The sequence below is a fragment of the Elgaria multicarinata genome, chromosome 7 (assembly GCF_023053635.1).
Source record: "Elgaria multicarinata webbii isolate HBS135686 ecotype San Diego chromosome 7, rElgMul1.1.pri, whole genome shotgun sequence".
Lineage (NCBI taxonomy): Eukaryota > Metazoa > Chordata > Lepidosauria > Squamata > Anguidae > Elgaria > Elgaria multicarinata.
The window spans coordinates 32879451-32895208 of record NC_086177.1 but is presented as its reverse complement, the minus strand read 5'-3'; the positions used below and the strand labels follow the sequence as shown (position 1 = coordinate 32895208).

The 15758-nt window shown below is 39.8% G+C and overlaps 1 protein-coding gene across 1 annotated transcript in view; it reads right to left on the bottom strand.

Annotated features, from left to right (window-relative positions):
• Window positions 1-15758, bottom strand: part of BMP6 (bone morphogenetic protein 6) — a 122766-nt gene that overhangs the window by 21980 nt on the left and 85028 nt on the right. The window contains exon 2 of the mRNA XM_063130354.1: window positions 11096-11288. Coding sequence (XP_062986424.1) covers window positions 11096-11288 — 193 coding nt within the window. The remainder of the gene's footprint in view (window positions 1-11095; window positions 11289-15758) is intronic.

Sequence of the window (15758 nt, the reverse complement as noted above, 5' to 3'; positions counted from 1 at the left end):
TGCACTTCGAACAACCTTTCAGTTCTGGATATCTGGATGTTAAGCTCAAAGCTCCACCACTTAAGCCACAAGAGCAGCTGCTGTTTATTTACTAAATGACTGGAAGCGTTGCCTTTTCAAGTGATGCAGATATGCAGTCTCTAAACTGGTCTCCAAACAGCAAATAATGCCCCCGAGAGACCCATTCTACACTCCGGAACTGCTGGTTTCTGAAGCATACTGACTGGAATGCCACCCTTCCAACTCAGGTGTAGATGCACACACTCTCTAAGCTGGTCTCCAAACAGAAAACACAATCTCCTAGGGACTCACACCTGTTTGTTCACAATGTAATACCGACTGCTACAGAATAAACTGAACCACACATATTCTAAATTACGCAGCTGTTTTCTGAAACAGTTGGCAGCACGCTGCATTTTTCGTGCCTGATTTCCACTCCTCACTATGACCTCACTTAACCTTCATCACCTTCTACCATAGAGAGGAATGGTCGGCTTGCTGAGAAGATGAAAACATGAAAGGAAAATGAATGAGCATATTTGTCCTAACCCAGAATGTTTGTAAAGAAAACTACTCTATATAGGGATGGGGGCGGGGAATTCATTCAGTTTGCTTTCTAATGCAAACCTACCCAATTCACACTTCCCAAACCAATACATAAGCTGAAATGCAGTTATCCGTCAGTATTCACGTTTCCACATTTTGCAATGCAGTTCTCAAATCAAAACTGCATTAAATATTAGTATATTATAGGGAGAAAATGTATGTCAGTAAAATAGCATGTAAATATGCATATAAGTAGGGAACATGCTTACAAAAATGCATGCATTCAGAAAAATTCCATATAAAAATTTGTATGTCAGAATTGCGGATGAAAATGCATATGCTTTTTTGTGCAGACTTTGAAAGAAATGCAAATTGATGCAGAAATGGGACAGAATGAACTTACAAATGGAAAAATGAGAAAGCAAAACTGAGAGATTTGTCCATCCCTAGGTCTATGGATACCTGTGCACACATGAAGCCTTCACACTAACTTCCCTTTCATTTCAGTGTTTCAGAGGTTAGCGTTAAAAAAAAAATCACATTTCACAGACAGAGCATTCCTTTGCCTGCAAGGAGTTCTGCCCAGTGAAATTTTGGAGCACAAGGACCTCATAAACATTATATACACATAAGAACGCTAAGTGGCTGGTTTGCTGATCATGTTTTGTGTGACTGACAGTTCATACCAGTCTCTCTTTTAGTCCACATGTACAGCAGCCACCTCCATCCTTCCCCTAGTAGAGCCAGTCTACGCTATTAGGAAGGAAAACCTATCAATTAAAGTTTAACACACATACACAAATATGGGAAGGTGCCACATCATAGGGGCAGAAGACAGCAGGGGGTTGCTCTTGATGGCCTAAAAGGCCTTTTCCAACTCTACTATTCTATATATACTCCCCCAACTTAATTTCCTCCAGATATGTTGGACTACAATTCTAATCATCCGCAGACAGCATGCCCAATGTTCAGAGATAATGGGAGGTTTTGTCCAAAACATCTGGAAGGCATCAGAGTAGGAAAGGCTGTACAGCAGGCATTCTATTGAATGCAGAGAGTAGGTGGGTTGGGTAGCACTTCTCACCCCTCTTTGTCCCAACAGTGCCCTAGTACAATCAGTGTATGCTATTGGAAAGGAAAACACCTATGAATTAAAAACACCAAAAATATGGGGAGATGCCGCCATATTTCAGCATGTTTTATGTGCTGAAGGTGGTAGGGTCAATTCCTGGCAGCACCATTTATTATGTATGTTTGCATTGTGTTTGTATTGACTGCAACTCTAAGCCACTTTGGACGCCACTTATGTAGCAGAAAAGTGGCGTATGAGTACTGTAAATAAATAAATGCAATTTATTACATCCCTTTTTCCAAGGAGTTACACACACCATATATGTTCCCCACCCCCACTCAATCTTATCCTCACAACAATCTTGTGAGGTAGACTAGGCTATGAGATAATCATTCATTGCATTTCAGGGTTGAGTGAGGATTTAATTTGTGTCTCTTTAGTCCTGGTCTGACATTTTAACTACTACACCATGCTGGCGCTACCTAAAAAGGACCTCGCGGAGCAGCTTTTAGCCAGAGTGGGCAATACTAGGATATACAAAGCAATTGTTCTGACTCAGTGTTGTGTGTTTGTGTACGTGTACACACACACACACACACACACACACACAACTTTTCCATGAACAACTCCAAGAGGAAATAAGGTCAGCAAACAGTAGATCTAGAAAAAAGAAAGTAATGTCCAGTTTACCAACAATATGGATACTGCTTACACAGAAATAATTTATTTTGGGCATTTTTAACCCCACATTTCTAGCCCACAAGGCTCTTGAGAAAGGAAAAATTAGCTCCAACTTTTCAAAGAAGAGTGTTCATTTGCTACTTCATAAATATCAACTCTAGCTACTATTCTTAACCAATACATCCTGACCACATATTTAGAGCATTCACAGGACAAGTACTTTGGCAAATGATTACGACATTTCCTATGTAATCCAAACATTTCTTTAACTAAAACTTCTGTCTAAGCCTTGGGAAAGAAGCCCAATGCTTTTAATTCATTCCAATTATTTATCTCAGCACTGATTGTGTATCATAAAGATTTATGTAATTAGTAAAATAGCTGCTGGTTTTGCTACTATAGTTAGTGAAACTGCCAGATTAAAATAATTTTTCCTCTCTTCCCTGAGCATATGTCATAACATGGAGTGCTGCCACAGCAAAACATCAGAGCTATAAAAAGCTATATTTTAAGTATACCGTTTTTAAAAAGTTGTCTAGTTTCCTATACTCTCTATCCAACCCTTACGTTATTTTTTTTTCAAGCAGGCAGATATATTCCTTTAAACGCAGTGAGAATAAACAGAACACTTTCTTCCAAGCCATTGAATTTCAAACAGGGGCCCTCTTATTTTAATTATGATTCTAAGGACCACAGTTTTTGGCCCGTCTTCAAAGGTCACTATTACTCAGGTGCTTAGCAGGACTATTATGCATCAACAGCCATTTACTGAGCCATTAATTATCCTAACTCACTAAAACTTTCCTCATGCTGAACATTTTTGTTTACTATTCTTCAACGACAAGTTGACATAATAGTCTAGACTCTACATAGTAGTAACCTCAGGAAGGATATTTTTCTAAACAGAAGTTGTGAGAGTGTTTATGGATACACACTACTATTTTGTATATAATTGCAAGTCATACATATTAATAACCTTCTTGATGGGGTGAAACCTTTGACCTGCTGAATTCTATAGCTATTCTGCTACCTTCTTCATTAATGTCTTTTCCCAATCCAAGATATTATTACTGGCTAATTTCACACACAAACACTCATGCACAGATGTCAGTTCTCCATCATGGAAAAAGAGTATGTCTGATACCTTGTCAAGAGGGCAAAGCTCCTGCAGCTTTAACTGTTGTGATGAAGAAGGAATCTCACCAGGTGCTGCATGCATACAAATGACACCTGCTGAAATTCCCTTTTCTATGCAACTGTTAAAGATTAAAAAAAAAAACTCTTTTCCTTTTTATATGGTCACCCTAAACATAGGAATCTGCCTCATACCAAGTCAGACCTGGTATATCTAGTGCAGTATTGTCTATATACTGGCTGTACACAGACAGGTTTTCAGGCAGGAGTCTTTTCCAACCTTATGTGGAGATGCTAGGGACTGAATCTGGGACCTTTTCAATGCAAAGCATGTGCACTGTCTACCACTTAGCTGCAGCCCTTCCCTTCTTTCTTTTTGACCATCGAGACAGAAGAACAATTCTGTATAACTTGTATAGCTCTCCCACACTAGAGGCATTCAAGAGGCAGCTGGACAACCATCTGTCAGGGATGCTTTAGGGTGGATTCTTGCATTGAGCAGGGGGTTGGATTCGATGGCCTTGTAGGCCCCTTCCAACTCTGCTATTCTATGATTCTATGAAATCTCACAAGCTACATAGCACATTGACCACTAGCTGTCATTTAGATGAGAAACTCAGACACTGGCTTGGGTCAATTTCCTGTTGGGAAGCTGGGGGTGGGAATTAAGTACTGTTAATCCAAGCTGAAAACACTGACAGATGTTAGATCTTGCTAGAATTACACTGTGGTGTAGTAGAACAGAGGAATATCCACAGTGCGTGTGGTGGCCTCCCACCCTTTTCGCATATTATTGCTCCTAAAAGAATCCACACGATAACACCAGGCCACCTACTATTAAACAGTTTCAATGCAAAGAGAACAAAATAAACATTAAACATAAAGATACAGTATCTCTCTTTGATCACCTTCTCGTGCCACTGCCTTGTGGTTTTTAATAGATTAGTTGTTTGAACAGCGTAGGAGGAGCTTGGGGGGAGAAGGGGGTTGTGGTCTGAGTTAACAGGATATTTACATTCGAAAAAGAATCAATCCTGGAGCAAAGGGCTTCTATCTTTGAGCAGCCTCAAAGTTTTGTCCCTGCACTCCTGACCTGACACCTCCATAGGCTAAAGAAAGAAAGTTTCATATATAACAACCAGTTTCTAAAAATAAATCCCATTTAGTCTTCTCTCTTTTTAAAGGTCTCCTTCTAAATCAATAGATGTTTCCAGAGAAGTTTAGTATTTAAATGGCATACAGTGGATCAAATCGTCCCACTTTAAGGCCGTAGCCAGACCTAAGGTTTATCCCAGGATCATCCCGGGTTCGTCCCTGCCTGAGCGCTGGATGCCCTGTGTGGCACTTAGATGAACAGGTTTGACCCCAGGACAATCCTGGGAATAAACCTTAGGTCTAGCTGCAGCCCAAGTCTCAAATGAGGGAAGAAGGTTAAAATCCAATATTCTACCTATTTTTAAGAGAATGGGATGCAGGCTACAGAAAATGCTCTGAAGGTGTCTAATGTATGTTCATCTCTAAATTGCTGAGCATGGCTGGGCTGGCAAATTCTAAATGGTAGACTGTCTGGGAAGCCAATGTGTGCTGTCCAAAGTTCCTTCAAGGAAGGCTGGAGCACAAATGTAATCAACACATAACAAAATAATTAACAACTTTAGGCTATGTGGAACTTCAAATTAATGGGGATACTTTTGGAGTAGGAATATACTGACACAGTTATGAATATCCATGCAAAATCCAGAGTAGCGTTTAGAGGAGTTCTATTCATGCTGGAGGAAGGAGATAGGGAGGCAATCTTTGCAATTCTGCCTTGCCCTTGCAGCTCCTTGTGGCTGCAGGATCTCCAGGGCTGCAGGAGGAAAGGAAATTGATGAAGATCGCCTCTCCACCCTGTTCTTCCAGCAGGAAGCTGGATCCTGGTACCTCCAGTTTATGGAAAGAGTCCCAAAGTTAAATAGTTGCATTTATGCATGCTTCACATTAATTCAATCAATTCTCTCTGGAATTCTTACAACAAACCTGTAAAGTTGGGCAACCTTATCTTCCCATTGCTCCAAACTGGGAGGTGGAAGTGAGACTGAGCTAACCTTGGGACCACAATACCTGACAGAATACCTCTCCTGACATGAACCTACCCGTACACTATACTCAACATCTAAGGCTCTGGGTGCCTACTCCAAGGGAATCTCGGAGGATGGCAAGAAGGGAGAGGGCCTTTTCTGTGGTAGCCCCCCAATTATAGAACTATCTCCTCGATAGGGCCCACCTAGCCCCAACATTGTTATCTTTTCAGCGCCAGGTTAAGACTTTCCTTTTCTCCCAGGCATTCAACAGCATATGCTGAGCTGTAACTGACTCCAATAGCTTTGGCCTGGCTGAGTGTTTAAAATTTGTTTTAGATGTTAACTGGTTTTTATGTTTTTAAATTTTATATATTGATTTTTTATGTTCAGTCTTTTTAATCCAGTCTTTTTAATCTTTTTAACTGCCTAGAGAGTTTAGGCTATGGAGAGGTATATAAATGTAATAAATAAATAAATAAATAAATAAATAAATAAATAAATAAATAAATAATAATAATAATAATAATAATAATAATAATAATAATAATAATAATAATAATGTGAGTGGAGAAGAAGAGGGGCAAGGAAGGAGTGCTCAGTCTCAACACTCATTCTCAGCTTCATAAACTATTGTCCAGACTTCATTGACATCACCTTAACCAATCAAATGTTTTGCTGAAATTAGTCTCTCACTATCTGAAGAAAATATCCAAAAGTGTGAGACAAAATAATGGTTCTCTCTATTATGAAGCAATAATCCCTTTCCTTTTATGGACCTCACACACACACACACACACACACACACACACCCCTTCTCTTGATCTTCAAAGTTTGCATATTATACTTTTGAACTTCTGCTCCTACTATCACATTTAGACTGCAGGGGGCAGGGATAGAGACACACACTGTCTTTCTCTTTCTACCTTCTCAAGAAGATTATTTTAATCTCTTTAAAGAATGTATTAACAAGCACTATTTTTTTAAAAAAAAATCCTTAGGAAGGAGCCAAATGTAGCTACATTATTTCAAAGAGGAGGCCCTCCTCCCTAGGGATGCACAGATTTTGGGTCATCTGTTTTGTCTGTGTTTCGTGGATCAACAGGTGCCTTTCACTGTATCGTCTGCAGAACTGAATGTTTTCCCATTTCCTGAATTTGTGCAAATTCACATTTGCACAAATTCGCACTTGCAATAAGTGCAAATGCTACCAACATATGCAAATACCCCCAAAATGTTTATTTTCATGCTTTAACCTATGGAGGAAATGCTCATTTTTGGCCAGTATTCTTTAAAATATATTTTTCTATGACCAAATTTGCATACAATTCCAGTAAGTTTTTTAAAAAATCCGCAAGTCTGCACGATTGGAGAAAAGCTGGTCCGCTGTAAAAATCCATGGTTTGGATACAAATCTGAACTCATTTGATTCTGTTGTGAATTTCTCTGACATCACTACACCTGCCTCCAATGTTTAAAATCTTCCATTGATGTAGGTGCTCTGCTGTGGTCAGCAACCACTTGGGTGACTAAAATTTTAATTGGGCTTTAAAGATGTTATTTTAAAAAATGGCACAGAATGACTTGGTAGTATTCTGGATGGTTCATTTCTAGGCTGTAGGTATGAAAACAAATTTCTGAATGTTCCCCACATTAAAGATTCCTGTGTATAACAAACTATCACATCAGGGGAAAGGATATGCTAAACATATACCCTGAAGTGCTGCATTGCTACATGCAGGACACTGTTTACATGAGGTTGCATTTAAAAAAAATCTACAGTCCAGAATTCTACCACTTCAATCAGTCATTACCTAATTCTCCAAAAACAGTCAAATGTCTATTGGTTCAATTTTATTTATTTATTTATTTATTTATTACATTTCTATACCACCCAATAGCCGAAGCTCTCTGCCGGTTCACAAAAATTAAAACCATAATAAAACAACCAACAGGTTAAAAACACAAATACAAAATACAATATAAATACAAAATACAGTATAAAAAGTTTATAAATCCTTTTTAAGACTATGTTAATCCTGACATAACAAAGGCTTGGTTTCAACCTCTCTTTGGCTAAACTTCAGGATTCCTATAGATTCATAATAATTTAAAATTATCTCAACAAATATTAAGACATACGGCATCTTTATTAAATAATTAATCTCAAGGTAAAGAATGACAGGCTAAAAATAGCTCTTCACTTTTGGCTTATATGGAAGAGTTGCTGGAACTCAGTATCTTACAAACTTTTTCTGGTTTGATTTTTTTTTAAAAAAACCTGTGTGCGTACTATTGAGCCTTAAAGGCCTTTTCCCAATAGGAAAAAAATCCAATATATTCCAAATGAATCATCAACACAAAAGAAAGAAAAATTAAGAAAAATATGTTAGCCACAAAATTGTGCAGGGGTTTTCTTTTTAAATTAAGAATGGGCGGAGGGTGGATAAATAGAATACAATGTTTTTGTAAGCAAATTTGTCTCTAAATTACTCAAAGCATTCACAGATGAATCAAGGTAAAAGGACTATGAGTTCTTGAATGTGTTCACACTATGACTACCCTGGATACAGTTGCTAATGCATCGCCCAAGAACAAGTTCCTAAGGTGAGATTCTGGCACCATAGAAGTGAATGGCAAGTCTCCCATTGGCTTCAGAATAGTCAAGGTTTTCCCCCCTAATGTTCAATAGAGTGTTTCTGGGGTATATAAATTGCACTCACGATGAGACAACCTAAGTCTATTAATTTGATCACTTTTTTTTTAGCCCAACAATTAAACAGAGGTTGTAATTTGTGTGTTTTTTAATGAAATAATTGGGTTTTTTAAAAAAATGCAACCAGTTGTTTAACCTCAAAGAATTAAAGCAACAACAACCCAGTGTTGTAATGCTGCTTGGAATATCTACATACAGGGGGCACTGTCTGACACATATTGTGTAAGTACCAGCCAACAAAGTCTGGGGTTGTATATTTTCTTAGGTGGTCAAATAAAAGAAAGGTCAGTGAAAGCAGGCGCTAAATTATCCACTAATCAGAACAGCTCAGAAGGACAACACTTAAAATTTAGTACAGATACCAAAGGAAAGGAAAGGAAAGGAACCTCTCGTGCAAGCACTGAGTCATTACTGACTCTTGGAGGGACGCCAGCTTTCGCTGACGTTTTCTTGGCAGGCCTTATAGCGGGGTGGTTTGCCGTTGCCTTCCTTGGCCGTCATTACCTTTCCCCCAGCTAACTGGGTACTCATTTTACCGACCTCAGAAGGATGGAAGGCTGAGTCGACCCGAGCAGGCTGCCTGAAACCAGCTTCCGCTGGGATCGAACTCAGGCCGTGGGGAGAGTTTCGGCTGCAGAAACTGCTGCTTTACTGCTCTGCGCCACATGAGGCTCATACACAGATACCAAGCAGGACCCAAAACATTTTATTTATTTATTTATTTATTACATTTTTATACCGCCCAATAGCCGAAGCTGTTCACAAAAATTAAAACCATGAAGAGCATAAAAACAACTAAAAATTAAAAAACATGAATACAAAATACAATATAAAAAGCACAACCAGGATTAAAACCACACAGCAAAAATTGATATAGGTTAAAATATGGAATTAAAACAGCAAAGTTTAAATTTAAGTTAAATTAAATGTTAAAATACTGAGAAAATAAAAAGGTCTTCAGCTGGCGATGAAAGGAGTACATTGTAGGCGCCAAGCAAACCTCTCTGGGGAGCTCATTCCAAAGCCCTCCTCCTAGCAGCCACCTGCCTCACTTCTTTTGGCAGGGGCTCGCGGAGAAGGACTTTTGTGTCTTTGCTGTTGCTTTCAAATGGGAAGACTTGAAAACATATAGGGCATCCTTACCCCTTTCCACACCTTTTCTATATCCATCATTAGGTATCGGACACACATACCACACATTACACCACAACAGACATGGACCATCTCTGCACTCACTCCGTGTGTAATTCTCAAAATGCCACACTCTCACACCCAACATAAGCACACATCCATATATCCACTTTATTCACCCTGCCACCATACAGGAGTCTTATTCACTCACCCTACCAATCTCCTCACACACAACCATATACTCTTCCCACCATTTATCATCTAACCTAAAACGGTGCAATTGATCTACCATGCTATTTTCTTCCTAGATGCCTGATTTCATGTTTTATTTCTTGTTTTCCCTAGTTCAGCCTTTCCCAACTTTCCTGTTGCCTTCCAAATGTGTAGGATTGCAACTCCCATCATCCACAACCAAATATAGGAATTGTAGTCCAACACCACTGGGAGGCACTAGGTAGAAGGCTGCCCTAAATAAACCTTACCATTATTTAAGAAGACTGAAGAATGTTTGCCCTGAAATATTCAGAAGCTCCAACCTCAGCCCACATAGACTCTTATGACGTTTTCCCTACACTTCCTAAACTATAGTGTTTAGGTAAATGGAAGTGAAGCTAAAAGCAACTGAGTACAGTAAAGAAGGAAATGTATAGATTGCATTCTTAGGGTGACCATATGAAAAGGAGGACAGAGATCCTGTATCTTTAACAGTTGTATTGAAAAGGAAATTTCAGCAGGTGTTATTTAAATGCATGCAGCACCTGGTGAAATTCCTTCTTCATCACAACAGTTAAAGCTGCAGGAGCTATACTAGAGTGACCAGAGGCAAAAGAAGGCAGATTTATTGGCTGATTGATTAATAATAAGTCACTCCTCCATAAGCCATACCCAAAGCAACATACAGGATTCAAAATATAATAAAACAACATCTCATTTAAGTAAAATGACACTAACAAAATGACAAAACATATAAAACAACCAATATATTTGTCACCCGTGGAGTAGGGACAGAGAATCTCTTGATACAGATTTTAATATTGGCAGATCTACTTTAGTGAAAGTAAGACGGTTGTCACATGAAACACCAGGTCTCTAACTACACAGCTTACTCACTATTTTAGACATTACTCTTTGAGAAACACACTAGATGCAGTTGTGTTACTCTGGCTTAAACCAAATCAATTTGGGGGTTGGGTCCAGACTTAGACATACATAGAGTAGACGCACTGAAATAAATCAGGCTTAGGTTAATCACAACTCACTTAAGCCCCATTGATTTCATTGGGTCTACTTTAAGTATGACTAAATAAAGATCCAACACTTTATCAAAGTATGAATCATGGACATAGCTACAGAGCAACCTCTCTCTGGAGAGTCATTGAAATCCAAGCTGAGGCATCTTTAAAAAGCATGGTATGACCATCTCATTTGGGATGGGTTGGTGACCAATGGGATCTGGGTTTTAGCCAGGAGAGGGCTGGAGTTTTACAGTAGTTGTTGCTGCTTTTAATCATCTTTAATTGGCCAGCTATAGGAATGGAGCACATTAAAATTTTAACATGTAAACCCTACTGAGTTTAATGGGACTCACTTCCTAGTACGGGTGTATAGGAGTGTAGTCTAAAAAGTATATAACAAACAAACCTTGACCCAATTATTTAAAAATATTTCCCTTTGATTACTGCACACCTGATCCTCCTTAAATCACAGAGTCTCCCGATTTCTGGGATTCACAATTTAGCAGTGAAAGGCACAAACCTGTTCTGATGTTCTTGCAATACTTGATAGATGCTAATCAGAAAGGTTTGGTTTTTAAAGCCTCCAAAGACACAGTCCTTGTAGATTCGGAACTCAGCAGCAGTAACAGCCTCTCCCTCTGGAATCTGAGACAAATTAAACTTGAACTCCTTGTGGTGTCGTTGATAAGGTGTGAATTCCTTATCATATTCAACTGTAAAAAGAAGAAGATTTCAGTTTAACTGCACATTCTCCACTTGCCAGCCTATTTTTCAAATATAGAGATCCCATTCATTTTCCAAAACAAAATTATAAAATATGCCTCAGAAAACGCTCAGTTCCAAATATTTTAAATATTGAGTTAAAAAAATATATAGCCAGAATTAATGGAAACCATTTTTGTTACATTTGTGGAGGGTCTTTTTTTTTTTTTTTTTTTGGCTTTTCTCCAAAGAATGCAGATGTAGTGTGCATGGGAATCCCAGGTAGTCTGTAATAAGGTGCTGACTAGGCCCACGCCTGCTTATTTTTCAGAGATGGTCTCAGTCTTCCACACCATGATTTAATGTATTGCATTTCTATTTACATTAGAATAGATCTACATCTGCACATACAAATTAGCATATGCAAATTTTATGCAAATTGATTTCCCTCTTTTGTACCTTTTGGGTGATGTGTTTCCTCTTTTTTTCCAGTTCATAAGAGGCCACCCTAGCTGGAGGGGGGGGTATTTATTACATTTTTATACTGTCCAATAGCCGAAGCTCTCTGGGCGGTTCACAAAAATTGAAAACCATAAAGAGCATAAAAACAACCAACAAATTTAAAACACACCTACGAAATACAAAGCACAACCAAAATAAAACCACATAGGCTTTGATTGGTGGGAATGCCTTCTTTTCCTACCTCTGCTCTTTTCTCAAGATGCGTGCACACAAATCTATGCATATCTTCCATGATAAAATGTTCCAAAATGGAACACTGTTAGGGGAATTACTGTTTGTGTTGACTTGAGAGATGCCAGTTGAACGGGGGAGGGTAATTGCCTTCATGCCCTACTTGTGAGCTTCCTGGGGACCTCTGGATGGCCACTGCAGAAAATAAGATGGGGGATCAGGTGGACTCCCCGGGCTGATATAGCAAGGCCCTTCCTATGAGTAATTCCTTTTACCTGTAAAGTTTTATGTGCCCTTTATTTTATTGCTGTTCTTTGTTCAGAGCTGCTTACATATAGTTCATAGCCATCTCCCATCCAAGCAGTTTGCTTCAGCAACATAACTGCACCAGGTTCCCTACAGGCCCCATTCCCTGGCACATGCTCTAATTAATTAGGCATGAGTTTGAACTGCTAGCACCAGCAACCATTGCAGCAGGCTGCAGCAGAGGGAGAAGAGATGGGGAGTAGGGCCATTCTACCAACCCCTCTCCCTCCCCATCCCTTTTCCCTTTAGTATTGTATCCTTTTAGAGTGTAGGCCTCCTTGGGGCCATCTATACATGGGGTCCTGTGGTGACTGCAGATCTGCGCTGTGTCAGTTAGACAATGCAGCCACAGCTTCGCAGCCACTGCAGGGCTTTCCCGCAAAGCTGCAGACCCCAAAAGTCAGGGGTTTACCCCAGTATTTTTAAATGGAACGTCGTCAGTACGGTTATTCCACCATTTGATGCCAATCCAGGGCAGTATCTGGTGGAAGGCGACTGGCAATTGGCCGTCTTCCACCAGGGAGCGGGCGGGGATGGCTCTGGTACCCGGATGGTCACCCAGAAACCTCACACTCCCTCCTTGGCCAACAGACCCCATGTCTTGCGTTTTCATTGATTGTATGTAAGCCACTCCAGGAGACTTTTTGGCTGAGAGGTGGAAGATAAATGCTTAAAATAAATAGATAAATAATTACATAAATACTGATGTTTGTATCCATAACCAGTGCAGATGCATTTATTTTTATCGATCTGAGTTTTTAATAAAAATGAGTTATTATACTGATATACCCAGCTGTACTACAGTGTCAGAATTAAGCCAACTATTTTGAATCTTTGGGTCCTCCTTAATAATGTTTTGTTCTCTTTTCCCATCTCTGAAACAATCTTTGTCCCAAACTTTTTGCTTTACATTCCCAGCATATTATTTCCTTGGCTTTTGTGCCCTCCTGTTTGAAATTACAGAGAACAGTGACTTTTCATGAAGAAATGGAAGCTACATATTTTAGAGTAAGGTTATTCTGCAACTAAACTACAGCATCCAATCTCTTTATGAGAAGGCCAGAGGCATTCCAAGTATGTTCTAAATTATCAGGGGATATTAGTTTAAAAAACCTGTGCATAGAAATAAAATTTGGAAGTTGAGCTTGGATTTTTTTAAAAAAAAAAATGAACCCCTTTGCAGATGGTCAGAGTTTACACCATATGTGCAAGGTCATACCCGTTTATACCAAACTAGCTGATATTGTATTTTATATTATGGTTTTATACTGTTGTTTTATACTTTGAATGTTTTTAATTTTTGTGAACCGCCCAGAGAACTCCGGCTATTGGGCGGTATAGAAATGTAATAAATAAATAAATAAATAAATAAATATGTCCGGCATTGCTCGTGTCTGGGAATAATGTTTATAACATTTATTACATATATAATAAATTTCTATGCAACTTATTCATCTTTAGGTTGGTTGGGTTTTTTTAGTTTGGTTGAGTTAGTAAATTGTTCTGTTAGAATAAATGGCAAATTGTGTTAATAAGAGCTGTATTTTAAACTAATTGATATGCCTGGCATTGCTTGGGGCCATGAATAATGTTTATAACATTTATTTATGTAATAAATCAATATAAACAAATAAATATAAATAAATTTGATATATAATATATTTCTATGCAAATTTCTATTTCATTTGGTTGAGTTAATAAGAACTGTATTTTAAATTAGAGATTTGTGATAAACCACATTTTTTGTTTTACCTGAAAAGCCTACACCTCCCATCATGCCTTGGCTGGAGCAGCCATCTAAACTTCAAAAATAATCAGGACACACAACACCCTTTCTACCAGCTAAAAAAGATGCAGACCTAAAAATATGTTTTCAAAATATACCCAGCATTGCCCAGATATCTAAATAACATATAGTAAAAAGGTGGATCCACCATCTTAGAGTTAACCTTTAAACAAATCAAATTCATTTCCCCCCGCCTCTCTTAACCTCATGATAGCCCTGTAAGGTAGGCCCATTCCAGGACTGTGAGATAACGTTAAAACAAATTAAATTAGTTTCTTTTCTCTCTCACACACACACACACCCTCAATGCCTGGCCAGGGCCGTCTTGAAGCTGTGGTCATGATTTTCCTTGTCCCTATGGAAAACAATAACTACAACTCCCAGCATGCCTTTTGCCCAGAGCTGCGACCTCCTTCCCTTCTGCTCCCGATGGGGCCTAGTAACTGAGGCAGCCAACCCAGGCGCTCTCCCAGGCCCAGGATGGCGAGCCACTTCCAGATGATGGCTGCCACAGCCTGATAAATCTTCCCTCCCACCCAAGGCTATTGAAACAGAAGAGTGGATGGAGGAATGACTGACAGCTAAGGCTAGAATGGAATGGTGGGCGGAGTTAGTGGCAGTTGGGGAAAGTCAGTTAGTGGGGGCCGAGTTAGGACTGAGAGATAGTGATGCCAGTACTACACCTCCTAGCATGCCTCCCAGCTTCCCATGTCCTCTGAGAGGCACTTTCCTCCTCTCATGGCTGATGCTGTTCCTTGATAAGAGCATCCAGGTGTAGCATCGCCAAGGAGGCGTGGTAAGCAGCTGTCAGTGGACACGCACAACTCTTGCCAAGCCCTGCTGCGACTGCCTCAGCCCACACTTCTCACCCATGAAGTGCTCCATCAGGAGCCTGTACTGAAGGGCCAGGACTGGACTGAGCACTTCCCTTTGTCAAGCTTGTTTCTGGGCATGCGTAGAGTGCTTTCCTTTCCTCCTTCCCTCCCCCCTTAAGGGTGAAGGCTGCGCGTGTGCTTCCCTCAGTTTCTGAGAAAACTGATATCAGGACAGGGTGCCTTTGAGCATGTCCAGAGTTCGGCCTCTCAAAGATATGCTGTTGTATATTATTATTATTATTATTATTATTATTATTATTATTATTATTATTATTATTATTATTATAATGGATGCCAGAAAGAAACATTGTTGGGGGGAAAGGATGGGGAAGAAGGGATTGCAGGGAGTTTAGGATTTCCCTCTGCAGTGGTGACCTGGGTTCCCACACAATAAGTTCTCTCTTTATGATAGCAATACCACATTGCATTGGAGACAAACCTGGTGCCAGGTTTCAGACCTTGGACACACTGCCCTCTTGGTGCCCATTCCTCTGGCAGGAGCAGCAATGGCAGCCCCCCCCCCTGTTCCCTGGCGGCAACAGGCTTATCAGGTGGGGACAGGGAGAGCTTTTGAGGGGCCTTGGATGGGCCCCTCCCTCAGCGAGTCTATCTTCTCACCATCATTTTTACCAGCTGCCATTGCTCCAAATCCTCTCTCTCATCATTGCTACCACTTGATTGTTTGACAGGCAGAGAGCCAGTGAGGAAGCTGTCAGTGGCATCTTATGCTCCTCCTTCTCACCACCGCCGTTGTCTGGGCCACAGTGAGAAGCAAGTGAACAACCAAGCAGGTTGCAACAGTGAAGAGGAGGAGCATCTCC